The 14906-nt window shown below is 37.6% G+C and overlaps 1 protein-coding gene across 1 annotated transcript in view; it reads right to left on the bottom strand.

The window, feature by feature from the left end:
* Positions 1-14906, bottom strand: part of LOC116294362 (uncharacterized) — a 70050-nt gene that overhangs the window by 44266 nt on the left and 10878 nt on the right. The window contains exons 3-4 of the mRNA XM_089023970.1: positions 10777-14867; positions 4513-5268 (exon numbers count right to left, since the gene is read on the bottom strand). Of these exons, the coding sequence (XP_088880096.1) occupies positions 4513-5268; positions 10777-14867 (4847 nt within the window). The remainder of the gene's footprint in view (positions 1-4512; positions 5269-10776; positions 14868-14906) is intronic.

Genomic DNA, 14906 nt, shown 5'->3' with positions numbered 1-14906 from the left:
CGTCTTCCTTGTCTTTCTTAAAGATCGGAGTGACCTTTGCAGTCTTCCGGGACTTCGGTAGAGTTGAAGTACTAGCACACTTGTAGCATATATCTGTCAATGATGGCACTATAGCTTTATCGGCCAGCTTCAACAGTCTTGTGCTGATGTTGTCTGGACCACTGGCTTTGCTTGGTTTCAGTTTGGAGATCTGGCTGTGTATAGCTTTACTTGTCACGACAATATCAGATTTGCAGAGTTCTTGATCACTGTGAGGTGTAGCCTCTTGTACTTTGCTGCTGCTAGCAGGAAGTTCTCTCGCAAATTGCTCACCAACAGTAGAGAAGTGGACATTAAGGATGCTCGCTTTTTCCAGATCTTCAGTAGCAAGCGTCTTATTTCGGGCTTTGGTTATGACGAAATATTGGTAAGCCGTAAATATATATGCATTTTCAATTTCTAGAGCAATTTTACTAATCTGAAACTCTTGATTCCTCGATCACAATATTTAAATCGAATATTTAAAGGAGCAGGCGTAGCTCAGTTGGTTAGTGCGCGACCTTCAGAGCTTGAGGTCCACAGTTCGATCTTTAGGATCTCCACGGCTGTTTCGACTTTTCTCTAATCCGTGTAGCTTCAGCTTTAAATATTAGAGAGCACTAATGGAGAGAGGGGAGTAAAGTGCGCACCGTCGGCTTCCATTGATAGCAGTTGAATTTCAACTGAAGGAACTACCGACGTTAAATATAGGTACTTTACTTTTTTTTTAATCTATAATTTTTAATGTTTTGTGATTCCATGTTTTGTGAGTCCATGTTTTGTGAGTCCATGTTTTGTCAGTCCATGTTTTGTCAGTCCATGTTTTGCCAGTCCATGTTTTGTCAGTACCATGTTTTGCGAGTCCATGTTTTGTCAGTCCATGTTTTGTGAGTCCATGTTTTGTCAGTACCATGTTTTGTCAGTCCATGTTTTGTCAGTCCATGTTTTGTCAGTCCATGTTTTGTCAGTCCATGTTTTGCCAGTCCATGTTTTGCCAGTCCATGTTTTGTCAGTACCATGTTTTGCGAGTCCATGTTTTGCGAGTCCATGTTTTGTGAGTCCATGTTTTGTGAGTCCATGTTTTGTCAGTACCATGTTTTGTCAGTCCATGTTTTGTCAGTTCATGTTTTGTTAGTCCATGTTTTGTCAGTCCATGGTTTGTGAGTCCATGTTTTGTGAGTCCATGTTTTGTCAGTCCATGTTTTGTCAGTCCATGTTTTGTCAGTCCATGTTTTGCCAGTCCATGTTTTGTCAGTACCATGTTTTGCGAGTCCATGTTTTGCGAGTCCATGTTTTGTCAGTCCATGTTTTGTGAGTCCATGTTTTGTCAGTACCATGTTTTGTCAGTCCATGTTTTGTGAGTCCATGTTTTGTCAGTCCATGTTTTGCCAGTCCATGTTTTGTCAGTACCATGTTTTGCGAGTCCATGTTTTGCGAGTCCATGTTTTGTGAGTCCATGTTTTGTGAGTCCATGTTTTGTCAGTACCATGTTTTGTGAGTCCATGTTTTGTCAGTCCATGTTTTGTTAGTCCATGTTTTGTCAGTCCATGGTTTGTGAGTCCATGTTTTGTGAGTCCATGTTTTGTCAGTCCATGTTTTGTCAGTCCATGTTTTGCCAGTCCATGTTTTGTCAGTCCATGTTTTGTCAGTCCATGTTTTGTGAGTCCATGTTTTGTCAGTCCATGTTTTGTCAGTCCATGTTTTGTCAGTCCATGTTTTGTCAGTCCAGTCCAGTCATCCTTTTACTACATGCCTAGACCTAGTGCTAGAGCACCAATTGTTTGTTTGCCAATATTTGTTTTAACTTTTTGCTTGAGAAGGTTACTGTTTGAGGCATATCTAGTGTTATAGCTATGAGTGCTCTTGGAAAATTTGAAATAATTATCAAAGATTGATGGAAGCTGCTTAGTTACCCACTGGTGAATAAATTTTAGTGATTGTAATTTAAGGATGTTGACTATAGTTAGATGGTCTAAAAGATTGATTAATGGAAGAGCCATATAGTGTAGCAAAGAAAAATATTCTGCACAAATGGCGTGCTACAAAAAACTCGGATATTTCACTTATTCTCAGAAAAGGTTTTTCCAAAAAAATAGGTGACGCTATTATACGTTAATTATTCTCCCTTTGACCTGTCAGTCCTGAAAAGACTGTTTGACATGTCGTCAATGCGAAAAATTCGACAAAACTCAAACAGTTTCGTATCCTGTCGTGCTTATTAATGATAAACCTATTAGTATAGGAAATTGCACGATCTCGAGTACAATTAGGAATTTATAGGTGTGAGTGATGTCATCCTTGAAAGTTTTTTGAGCCTTTAGGCGAGCCCAATCTGAGGACTTTCAAAACATCACGATCATGGTGGGGCTACGTAATATTATAATGATGCCTCATTATGTATTGATTGTCGCTAGGGAGATGAATAAAAATACAGACTTGATTTTCCAGTGTACTGTGTTTGGACCAGGCGTTACGTAAGCGACCTGGAGCCCTTCACTTTCCTTTATCTTGATAGCCATTGATCAAGCCGGGCTGCTTTGTAAGAAACTAATTGTTCTCGGCAATGAAAGTAGTAGTATCGTCTTACTGTCGTATTGGCAATTGATTTGCCTGTGTATTTACAGTCTACGAACCAATACGAGGTTATATACCGATTGATGACGCAAGTCTTTGAAACTTAAACGGGTTTACATTACCAGAGAATGAGTGAAGAAATAGACGATGGTATTCTTAATTAGTAGCCGTTTACTCGTAGATTCAAATTTATGTTAGTCCGCCTAAAATAGTAAATAACTTCTCGAAATTAAGTGAAGTCAACTATTCAACAGTTTGACTAAATTCACCCCAACAAGAGTTTCATTTGACTAACAATTTATAACCTGAGTAGCGGCCCAAAAGGGATAGGGGTACGAGGGCTGTGGAGATTGGGGGCTAGGGGGAATGTTCTATGCTATTTCGAGAATGAAAAGGCGATACAGTTATTTCCAGCTTTCTGTTCATTAATTTAAATTTAAATTATTTGTTAATGAACGGATCTTACAATTCCACTCACTAAATATAGCAATCACAAAATAGAAATATTAAAGCTTTAACTTTACTTAACATCATATTATATAATATTAGCCTGCGTGCAGCCGGCCTCTAACTGACTAACCTTATAAGCGAATGTTTACTTTGGTGTCCTTCGAAATTAATCTTAACATTATTTGTTTATTTATTCATCTAGTCATAGTAAATATATAAGATATTATTACGTCATATGTCTGTTTTTATGATTTCATAATTAATATATACAAATCTTTTCTATACAAAATCAAAATGTAATCCAATGGACTGCCTTTGAATAGTTCTCACTACTTGTAGGCCACCGGAAGCTATGTATTTAGATATGTTAAATATTAATGATAGCTATAATACAGACTCGTCTGTAATGTGAAATATGTGAAATATGAAATATATATATTTATCTTATCAACTATCAACTATCAATAAACTATAAACTAATGTTCTCTTCCCTACAGCCTCCAGTCACCCTCCATCTTCATCCAAGTTCAATTTAAAATCTATTTTGATTTCAACACAGATTTGAGATATAACTCTAACTCTAAGTTCATGATTTTTTTTCTCTTTATTCATTCTTTCATTAAAAATAATCTAGAAATATTATATAATGTATATATGTATGTATATGTTTTTTGTGTGTTTATATATTTACCTAGTTAAACATTTATTATTCAGATAAACTTGTACCTAGATCTGCTATCTTGTCCACTAGCACTTGTAAATTTACTATTTTATGTGGAAGTCGACTCGAAAGTTTTTACTATTTCGACAGCCACGCACACCCAACATGAATTGTTATAATTTAATTGGTTTATTTTAATTCAATTGTATATTTGTATCCCTTTCCTATATATTTCAATAATTGTAAATAAGTGTGTGACTAAATAAAAGTTTAAAGTCTAAAGACAATCTACACAAGTAATGTCTCTAAGTTATTCAGGAGAAGATGGCTAGACAAAAGAGAAACATGTGGAAGAATAAATATATCTTAAAATTTAAAAAAACTTTCTCTCAAACCTATTTATGAGAATTTCTTTCTATTTTTTTAAATATATTTAACTTTTTAAACCGATTTTGTGAAAAATAAAATTTTTTGATTCGATTATTTGATTATGTTAATTTCAATCAGAGTATTGATTTTCTTCAATTCCCGAAATTAAAAAACTGCAAAAAAGTACAAGTAAAGTGCTCAAAACTCGAACATTACTTTACTAACCAGATTATTTTTCTCTTTTCATTAAAAAAAAGTATTTTTCAAAGGTCCCATATATCCTCAACTTAAGTATACACAATTCTTAAACTCTTTCTAGAAGTAAGAATTAATTTTAGTGTCTCACTCTTTGGTTTAGTCAGCCAAATTATTATCATCTAATATCATATTCCTTTCCAAAATATTCAAAAATTCAAAAATTAATGTTTAACTATAATTACCTTTTGACGATTCGGAAGTCCAAGATTTTATACTCGTACCAATAATATATGATGTTTTGGAAGATATAATTGCTGTTGTACCATTTGTAGATGGTCCTGTGGTAGTAATTGGAGGTGTGGTTGGTATGGTACCATTTGTAGATGGTCCTGTGGTAGTATTTGGAGATGTGGTTGGTACTGTTGCATTCACAGTAGGTCGTATCTCATCAAGAACTCGAAGGTCGACAGAGTCGTTCACTGTCTTTGTTATCCCGTTCGCTTGCGAAAAAGCAATTTCAATTCTAAAGACATACACCGAGTTATTCAAGAGAACATCAACTGTGCTGTTATCCAAATTGTACCCTTGCTTCGTGATGTCATTCAAGATGAAATATACATATCCCTGACGAGATGATTCGTTTAAACCGACGTGAAGCTGAAATTTGGACACTTCCGTTTTTATCTTGCCATTGCTAGAATTAAAGAATCCAATCTCTTTCTTCGTAAGTGTTTCATCATTTTTTCGATACCTTATGATTCTGACCGAGTCTATAACAACACAATTACAGTCAGTGAAGTCAAACCCCCATGTCAGGGTGACGTTTGTGCTGTTTTGTCCGATAACAACGACCAGTGGGTTTGGTGGTTTCTTGGTGAATCTTATGGTGTTGTTCCTACTTCCATCTGGTACAGATGGCGTAGTGTTAGTTGATGCAACTGTAGTATATCCAGGTGTTGGAGTGGTAGCACCGACCGTTGTCGTAGCCTCTGTAATCCCTGTGAGAAAATAAAAAATGATTCAAACTTCCATTTCGATTTTTAAGTCAATCGTACCTTGATCTAGATCCACCCAGTTGTTGTTTCAGATCTTGGTAAAATTCGAGGTATTCCTTTTATTGCCAGTCTAAATTTTAGTTTTTTTGTAAATGAAAATTCTTGCAAGTAATAATGCAATACAAATTCATTTTGCACGGAAGCATTTCCGTCTTTTTTTTTGATGCCAAAAGCTCTTTTCAAGTTAATTTCCAAGGACACGAGCTAAATTGTACGCATGCGTGTACGTTATTTAAAAAAATTGATATCTTGTACCCAGAGCCATTATTTCTTACTGCGCATGCTCGACGAAATAAATAGGCTATCGATCTCGTACCTAGAGTCTGCGTTTCTTCTGGCCTGCGGCGAAGAACGAGGGGCTCTGGCATAATCCATCTTTTAAGACCAGGATTTATTAATTAAAATTAAAATTACAATCCTAGAAATCTTCTTTTACTGCTCAATTATATTACTCCTAAATCCCGGAATTACATACTCGGCTGCTAAGCCAATCTATGAACACATCACTCAAATCCATATACGGGTACTCTTGCGAAAGAATGCAACATTCCTGAGGAGACTACAAAAAAAGGCATTTTACGACTGGGCTGCCACATGTAAATTCGCTTACGACTTCAAGATTATTATCATTTAAGTGAAAGAGGGCTGATTAATTTTTTTACACGTTTTCTTAGTAAAAATCATGATTTTCGATTTTTTTCATTTACTTTCATTTGCCATTTAGTACAAAATTCCGAAACCATGTTGATGCAATTTTGTAGACCTTCTTTTGATTTTGATAATGAAACTAAATCATCTGCGTATAAGAGAGAAGTTAGTTTGGTACGATTTGGTAGAATTATAGGATCTGATCTTGCAGTTTTATTAAGTTGAATAGATAATTTATTCAAATAAAGATTAAATAGCAAAGGACTTACAATGCACCCTTATTAATGACCAAAGTATTTATAGACATTCACACTTATGAAACGAGATCCTCTTATAATAACAATCTTTTCTCCAGATCATCGATATTAAACATTCAGAAAGATTCTTTCTCCAGAATGGTTGTAAGATTATGGAATCAAATCCCAGATCATATAAGGAAATTATCGAAAAATAGCTTTAAAAAAGAAATTAGGTCATTACTGTTTAAGAGTCTAGATTTAAATGGTTATTTTGTTGAAATTCCAATGATGTTTAATTCATAATTCTTGATACGACTTCTACTTCCGTTTGTGTTTATGTTTCACACTTCATTTTCGTTATCCAATTGTCGTTTATATATTCTAAACTATAAATGTGTATCGATATTCATTATAAATAACACTTAATCATATCTATTAATTGTAAATATTATTTTCCTTTTTTGGTTTTTATTTGCACCATAATATTGTAATTATTGTAAATATTGATGTTTGTCTTTCCTTTTAACCTGTCTAGAATAGCTTTAAGCTACTTGCAGGTAAAAGTGTAAGTATTATGTATGTGTCAGTTCCAAAGGCTCCCACTCCCCCCCGGGCATACCCCGGGCATTTGACTTAAGATGTGCACGTTTTTGTCTTTCCTTTTAACCTGTCTAGAATAGCTTTAAGCTACTTGCAGGTAAAAGTGTAAGTATTATGTATGTGTCAGTTCCAAAGGCTCCCACTCCCCCCCGGGCATACCCCGGGCATTTGACTTAAGATGTGCACGTTTGAGCTGCCCAAGAAAGTATAATCTATTATTGACTTTCTTGATTACATTAGATATAGTAAGACCTAAAAGTTTTGCTTCAGAAACTAATTCTAGCTCCCTATCATTAACCTTTATTGGGCTGAAGGCTGCTTCGGATTTGCTGAAATTTATACGAAGTTCCTTACACTTGGTCTAGTTAAGTTGAAACTTGTCGGCAGCGACTTGAGTAGATAAGTTGTCCACGGCCTCCTTACTTTACTTTCACATCATCCCTTTTGCACACTGTTTCAGCAAGGGTTGGCGAGCAATTATACACTTACGATTTGCCGTATACAGTTGACAAACCCAATAAAAGAATCGTTTTAGCCTAACTATATAAATAATGGCTCCGTATTGTTTCTCTATGATCTTATCTATCTTCAAAGCTCATTTCATTGAGAGCAACGGGCATGCATAACGGCCTCAGTACATGACAGTCCGCCATTTTGTTTTTGTCAGTTGGTAGTGCTTTACTTCCGATTGATATCTGATAATGCCCATGTGCGAAATAGCCAGAATCTGGCTTCCGGTTATTGGAGTTTTCCAGCCTATTATTTCGTCGAGCATACGCAGTAAAAAATAAAGGCTCTGGGTACGAGATTGATATTTTTGTAGATGACAAAGTTTGCGCATGCGTGCATTTGAGCACAGTTTCCAAGAATTTAGTGATTTGGTAGGAAAAGATATACTAGTTTTCTATGACTATACGTCTCTATGCACAAAAAATTGGGTGCCTTGCGTGACCAAGATATTAGAGACCTTTAGATCCGACAACGAGTAAGAGAACGAGTACGAGTACAAGTTTCTAACTTTTCAAGATTGGCACTGTCATTTCGTATTCGTAGTCGTGTACGTAGAATGAAACTTTAAATTGTAAAAGATCGGAAATCCACCATGATTCAGTGTTAACCACGCGCGCAGGGCCAATTTTAAAACTCGTCGTCGTTGTCGGATCTAAAGGTTGCTATTATCTTAACAAAGACAATATGAAAGACATGTTATTAAGTTTCAAGTACTGACTATAAATTTTAACATATTGTAACTGGATCCATTCACGACATTTGACATTTTCAACAAATTTACATACAGACTAAGTCCATGTGTAGACTTGTCGTCGACATGGTTGACTTTCAAAATATTTGCGCCGAGAAAGTTGAATTGTGGATTGAAATGATAATTCTAAAATTCATAATTCATTGTAAAATAAAAAAAGATATTTCATATAGAACAGGTGGAACTTGGAAACAACAATTCTTTTCACCACACCTATGGTAAACAATATAGAAGGAAACAACGTATAGGCGCCCTTCCTCAAACAAAGGCTGAAAAACCATTTTTCCGAAATAATTTTGAAATATTTTTCATCTTGAACTCAAAAATTCAAATTCATCTCGTTGATTTCAAGGTGTTGAGAAAAATCAGTGGGAATCATGTTTCTGTCGAATTATCAAACAAATATCTCACTCTGCTGAGTTTTCATATCATGACACGAGATCCTAAACCTTTAAAATAATATTTTGGATAGTTTCCGTAAAGAATCTTGATTTTTAATGCATAAAAGATTATTCAAACTTCGTAACATGAAATTAACTAAATTTTTCGGAATTCAAGCAAAGACTGAATATCAGTGAATTTTTATAGTTTTTTAAAATAAAAAAAAATCATAAGATTTCTAATAAATGTATAAATTATCTAAATTTACTGAACAATTGATAATTATGTTTTAGATAAGTTAGGATAGTATAATTTAGTTAGGGATATTTATCGAAAATTCACTTTTATCAAAGGACACATTTTTCAATGTATCGTTTTCGTTGCGCGGTTTTCGTCAGTTTAGCGGAAGGACTATTTTTTGTCGATTTTCACTGAAAACAACGCGATTTTAATTTGAGTAAATTCAAGTCTTTGCTCGAAATATCATATTAAATAAAGAAAAAAGTGGCGGATTCTTTAAATATGTCAACTATGATGAATTTTAAAATCGAGCGCTACCTTTAAAATGTTTCGTTGGAAAACAATGAGCGAATATCTAGCAACTACTTCGTCGTACAGGCCGCTTTAAATCTAATTTGTACGGAAGAGTGATTACTTTTACTGACCTTGTGGTTAGGTAGAAAGCCGTAAATGGAGCTTCTAACACCTAGACTACCGCCGTCTAAACACTATTTGCATTAATGCAGAAAGCTTTACATGTAACAACGAAGTCGTATTCAAGTTCGAACTTAAGTTTCCTTTTAGTAAATGCTGGAGAATCGGTTTCGTTTTGAAATAGCAAACATCGGCTTTAAAAACAGTGAACAGGAGAAATAAAAACTATCTTCGAGAGACTTGCCTCTAAACGAGGAACTATTAATAAAGACAATGGTCATCAACGACGAGAAGATGGATAAGCGGTTCATATTTGAATGATTCTCCTGAATTTCTGCAACATTAATTTTCTTTCTCCATCATTGCTCCGCGTCTTTGCGCACGTCTAGTGGCATGCTAGAAAAAAATGCAGATATTTCACTAGTTCTCAGATAAGGGTTTTCCAAGAAATAGGTGACGCTATTTTTAACCTGTCAGTACTCAGGTACTGGAAAGCTTGTATGGCATGTCCTCTATGCGGAAAATTTAGCAAAATTCAAACAGTTTTGTATTCTATACTGCATGTTAATGATAAACTCATTACACTTAGAAAATATAGAAAAATGTATTTTTACATTTGCGGCTACGTCAAATTATAATGATGCCTCATTATGTATTGACTATCACTAGGGAGATAGATAAATATACAGACTTACTTTCCTTAATCTTGATAGCTTTTGATCAAGCCGTGCTGCTTTGTAAGAAATTAACTGTTCTCGGCAATGAAAGTAGTAGTACCGTCTTACTGTAGCATTTGCCATTGATTTGCCTGTGTATTTACAGTCTACGAACCAATCGTATACGAGGTTATAGAATGATGACGCAAGTCTTTGAAACTTTAACGGGTTTACATTAGCAGAGAATGAGTGAACAAATAGACGATGGTATTCTCAATTAGCAGCCGTTTACTCGTAGATTCAAATTTATGTTAGTCCGCCTAAAATAGTAAATGAGTTCTCCAAATTGACGTCAACTATTCAACAGTTTGACTAAATTCACTCCAACAAGAGTTTTATTTGACTAACAATTTTAGCCTGAGTAGCGGCTCAAAAGGGATAGGGGTGCGGGGGATGTGGAGATTGGGACTAGGGGGAATGTCCTCTTCAGCCACCCCCCGCCATCCCTACCCCATCCTTTTTGGGCTGCTACATAGACTAGACAATCTACACCAGTAATGTCTCTCAGTGATTCAGAAGAAGATAGATAGACAAAACAGAAACAAGAAAACTCAAACAATTTCTTAAAGTTTAAAAAAACTTTCTATCGAACTTATATATGAGAATTTACTTATCTTATATTTCTTTTTCCTTAATATACTTCACTGGCTTTTTAAACCGATTTCGTTTTGATATAGATTTTATTTCAATTTGCAAAATTAAATAACTGCAAAAAAGTACTTTACTAACTAACATTACTTTATTAACTAGATTATTTTTGTCTTTTCATTCAAAAAAGTACTTGTCAAAGGTCCCATACCCACAACCTAAATATACACAATGCTTAAACTCTAAAAATAGGAATTAATTTTAGGGTCTCGATCTTTGCTTTGGTCAATAAAATTATTTTAATTTATCAAATTCTTTTCCAAAATATTATAAAGATAAAGAATAAAAATTTAACTATCATTACCTTTTGACAATTCGGTAATCCAAGACTTTGTACTGGTAGCAATAGAAATGGTTGGTGTTGTAACACTAGCACCTAGTCCACTTGTACTAATAAAGGGTGCGGCTTGTAGAGATGTACTACTGAGTGGTTCACCTGATACAGTTGAACTACTGAGAGGTCCGACTGATACAGTTGTACTACTGAGAGGTGCGGCGAATATAGTTGTACTACTGAGTTGTGACGCCATTACAATTGTACTACTAAGTGGTTTGCCACATACAGTTGTACTACTGAGAGGTTTGTCTGATACAGTTGTACTACTGAGTGGTTCGGCCGATACACCTGTACTACTGAGAGGTTTGTCTGATACAGTGGTACTACTGAGTTGTTCGGCCGATACACCTGTACTACTGAGAAGTTTGTCTGATACAGTTGTACTATTGAGTGGTGCGGCTGATACAGTTGTACTACTGAGAGGTGCGTCCGATACACTTGTACTACTGAGTAATGCGTTTGATACAGTTGCACTACTGAGTGGTTCGTCTGACACAGTTGTACTACTGAGTGATGCGGCTGATACAGTTGTACTACTGAGTGATGCGGCTGATACAGTTGTACTACTGAGTGATGCGTCTGATATAGTTGTACTACTGAGTGATGCGGCTGATACAAATGTACTACTGAAAGGTGTGGCTGATACCAATGTACTACTGCGAGGTTCGGCTGATACAAATGTACTACTGAGTGGCGCGGCTGATACAGATGTACTACTGAGTGATGCGGCTGATACATTTGTACTACCGAGTGATGCTGCTGATACAGTTGTACTACTGAGAGGCTCGGCTGATATAAATGTACTACTGAGAGGTTCGGCTGATACAAATGTACTACTGAGTGGTTCGGCTGATACAGTTGTACTACTGAGTGGTGCGGCTGATACAGTTGTACTACCGAGTGATGCGGCTGATAAAAATGTACTACTGAGAGGTTCGGCAGATATAGTTGTACTACTGAGTGATGCGGCCGATACACTTGTACTACTGAGTACTGCGCTTGATACAGTTGCACTACTGAGTGGTTCCGCTGATACAGTTGTACTGATGAGAGGTTTGGCTGATACAGTTGTACCACTGAGAGGTTCGGCCGATACACCTGTACTACTGAGAGGTTTGGCTGATACAGTTGTACTACTGAGTGGTTCGGCCGATACACATGTACTACTGAGAGGTTTGGCTGATACAGTTGTACTACTGAGTGATTCGGCCGATACACCTGTACTACTGAGAGGTTTGGCTGATATAGTTGTACTACTGACTGGTGTGGCTGATACAGTTGTACTACTGAATACTGAGCTTGATACAGTTGCACTACTGAGTGGTTCCGCTGTTACAGTTGTACTACTGAGGGGTTCGGCTGATACAGTTGTACTACTAATTGGTGCGTCTGATACAGTTGTACTACTAATTGGTGCATCTGATACAGTTGTACTACTAAGAGGTGAGGCTGATATACTCGTACTGCTGAGTACTGCGTTTGATACAGTTGCAGTACTGAGTACTTCGCTTGATACAGTTGCACTACTGAGTGGTTCGGCTGACACAGTTGTACTACTGAGTGATGCGGCTGATACAGTTGTACTACTGAGTGATGCGGCTGATACAGTTGTACTACTGAGTGATGAAGCTGATACAAATGTACTACTGATAGGTTCGGCTGATACACTTGTACTACTGAGATGTTCGGCTGATACAGTTGTACTACTGAGTGATGCAGCTGATACAAATGTACTACTGAAAGGTTCGGCTGATACAGTTATACTACTGAGTGGTTCGGCTGATATAGTTGTACTACTGAGTGGTACGGCTGATACAAATGTACTGCTGAGTGGTTCAGCGGATACAGTTGTACTACTGAGTTGTGAGTCCATTACAATTGTACTACTGAGTGGTTCGGCTGATACAGTTGTACTACTGAGTGGTTCGGCTAATACAGTTGTACTACTGAGTGGTGCGGCTGATACAGTTGTACTACTGAGTACTGCGCTTGATACAGTTGCACTACTGAGTGGTTCCGCTGTTACAGTTGTACTGCTGAGTGGTTCGGCTGATACAGTTGTACTGCTCATTGGTGCATCTGATACAGTTGTACTACTGAGAGGTGAGGCTGATATACTTGTGCTGCTGAGTACTGCGCTTGATACAGTTGCACTACTGAGTACTTCGCTTGATACAGTTGCACTACTGAGTGGTTCGGCTAATACGGTTGTACTACTAATTGGTGAGTCTGATACACCTGTAATACTAAGAGGTTCGGCTGACACAGTTGTACTACTGAGTGAAGCGGCTGATACAGTTGTACTACTGAGTGATGCGGCTGATATAGTTGTACTACTGAGTGATGCGGCTGATACAAATGTACTACTGAAAGGTTCGGCTGATACAAATATACTACTGAGAGGTTCGACTGATACAAATGTACTACCGAGTGGCGCAGCTGATACAGATGTACTACTGAGTGATGCGGCTGATACAGTTGTACTACTGAGTGATGCGGCCGATACAAATGTACTACTGAGAGGTTCGGCTGATATAAATGTACTACTGAGAGCTTGGTCTGATAACAATGTACTACTGAGTGGTTCAGCGTATACAGTTGTACTACTGAGTTGTGAGGCCATTACAAATGTACTACTGAGTGGTTCCCCTGATACAGTTGTACTACTGAGTGGTTCGGCTATTACAGTTGTACTACTGAGTGGTGCGGCTGATACAGTTGTACTACTGAGTACTGCGCTTGATACAGTTGCACTACTGAGTGGTTCCGCTGTTACAGTTGTACTGCTGAGTGGTTCGGCTGATACAGTTGTACTGCTCATTGGTGCATCTGATACAGTTGTACTACTGAGAGGTGCGGCTGATATACTTGTGCTGCTGAGTACTGCGCTTGATACAGTTGCACTACTGAGTACTTCGCTTGATACAGTTGCACTACTGAGAGGTTCGGCTGATACGGTTGTACTACTAATTGGTGAGTCTGATACACCTGTAATACTGAGAGGTTCGGCTGACACAGCTGAACTACTGAGTGAAGCGGCTGATACAGTTGTACTACTGAGTGATGCGGCTGATATACTTGTACTACTGAGTGATGCGGCTGATACAAATGTACTACTGAAAGGTTCGGCTGATACAAATGTACTACTGAGAGGTTCGACTGATACAAATGTACTACTGAGTGGTGCGGCTGATACAATCGTACTACTGAGAGGTTTGGCTGATACAGTTGTAATACGGAGTGGTGTGGCTGATACAGTTGTACTACTGACAGGTGCCGCCAGTACACTTGTAATACTGAGTACTGCACTTGATACAGTTGCACTACTTAGTGGTTCCACTGATACATTTGTACTACTGAGTGGTTCGTCCGATACACCTGTACTACTGAGAAGTTTGGCTGATACAGTTGTACTACTGAGTGGTGCGGCTGATATAATTGTACTACTGAGAGGTGTGGCTGATACAGTTGTACTACTGAGTGGTTCGGCCGATACACCTGTACTACTGAGAGGTTTGGCTGATACAGTTGTACTACTGAGTGGTGCGGCTGATACAACTGTACTACTGAGAGGTTTGGCTGATACAGTTGTTCTACTGAGTGGTTCGGCCGATACACCTGTACTACTGAGTGATTTGGCTGATACAGTTGTACTACTGAGTGGTGCGGCTATTACAGTTGTACTACTGAGAGGTGCAGCTGATACAGTTGTACTACTGAGAGGTGAGGCTGATACAGTTGTACTACTGAGTGGTGCGGCTGATACAGTTGTACTACTGAGTGGTGCGGCTGATACAGTTGTACTACTGAGTACTTTGCTTGATACAGTTGTACTACTGAGAGGTGCGGCTGATACAGTTGTACTACTGAGTGGTGCGGCTGATACGGTTGTACTACTGAGAGGTTTGGCTGATACAGTTGTACTACTGAGTGGTGCGGGTGATACAATTGTACTACTGAGAGGTTTGGCTGATGCAGTTGTAATACGGAGTGGTACGGCTGATACAGTTGTACTACTGAGAGGTGCCGCCGATACACTTGTACTACTGAGAACTGCACTTGATACAGTTGCACTACTGAGAGGTGCAGCTGATACA

The sequence above is a fragment of the Actinia tenebrosa genome, unplaced genomic scaffold, assembly GCF_029948245.1.
Source record: "Actinia tenebrosa isolate PJP-AT-01 unplaced genomic scaffold, QUT_ActTen_1.0 PGA_scaffold8__29_contigs__length_14323225, whole genome shotgun sequence".
NCBI classification, from domain to species: Eukaryota; Metazoa; Cnidaria; class Anthozoa; order Actiniaria; family Actiniidae; genus Actinia; species Actinia tenebrosa.
The sequence above is the reverse complement of the archived record's forward strand: the minus strand, read 5'-3'. Positions and strand labels throughout refer to the sequence as shown.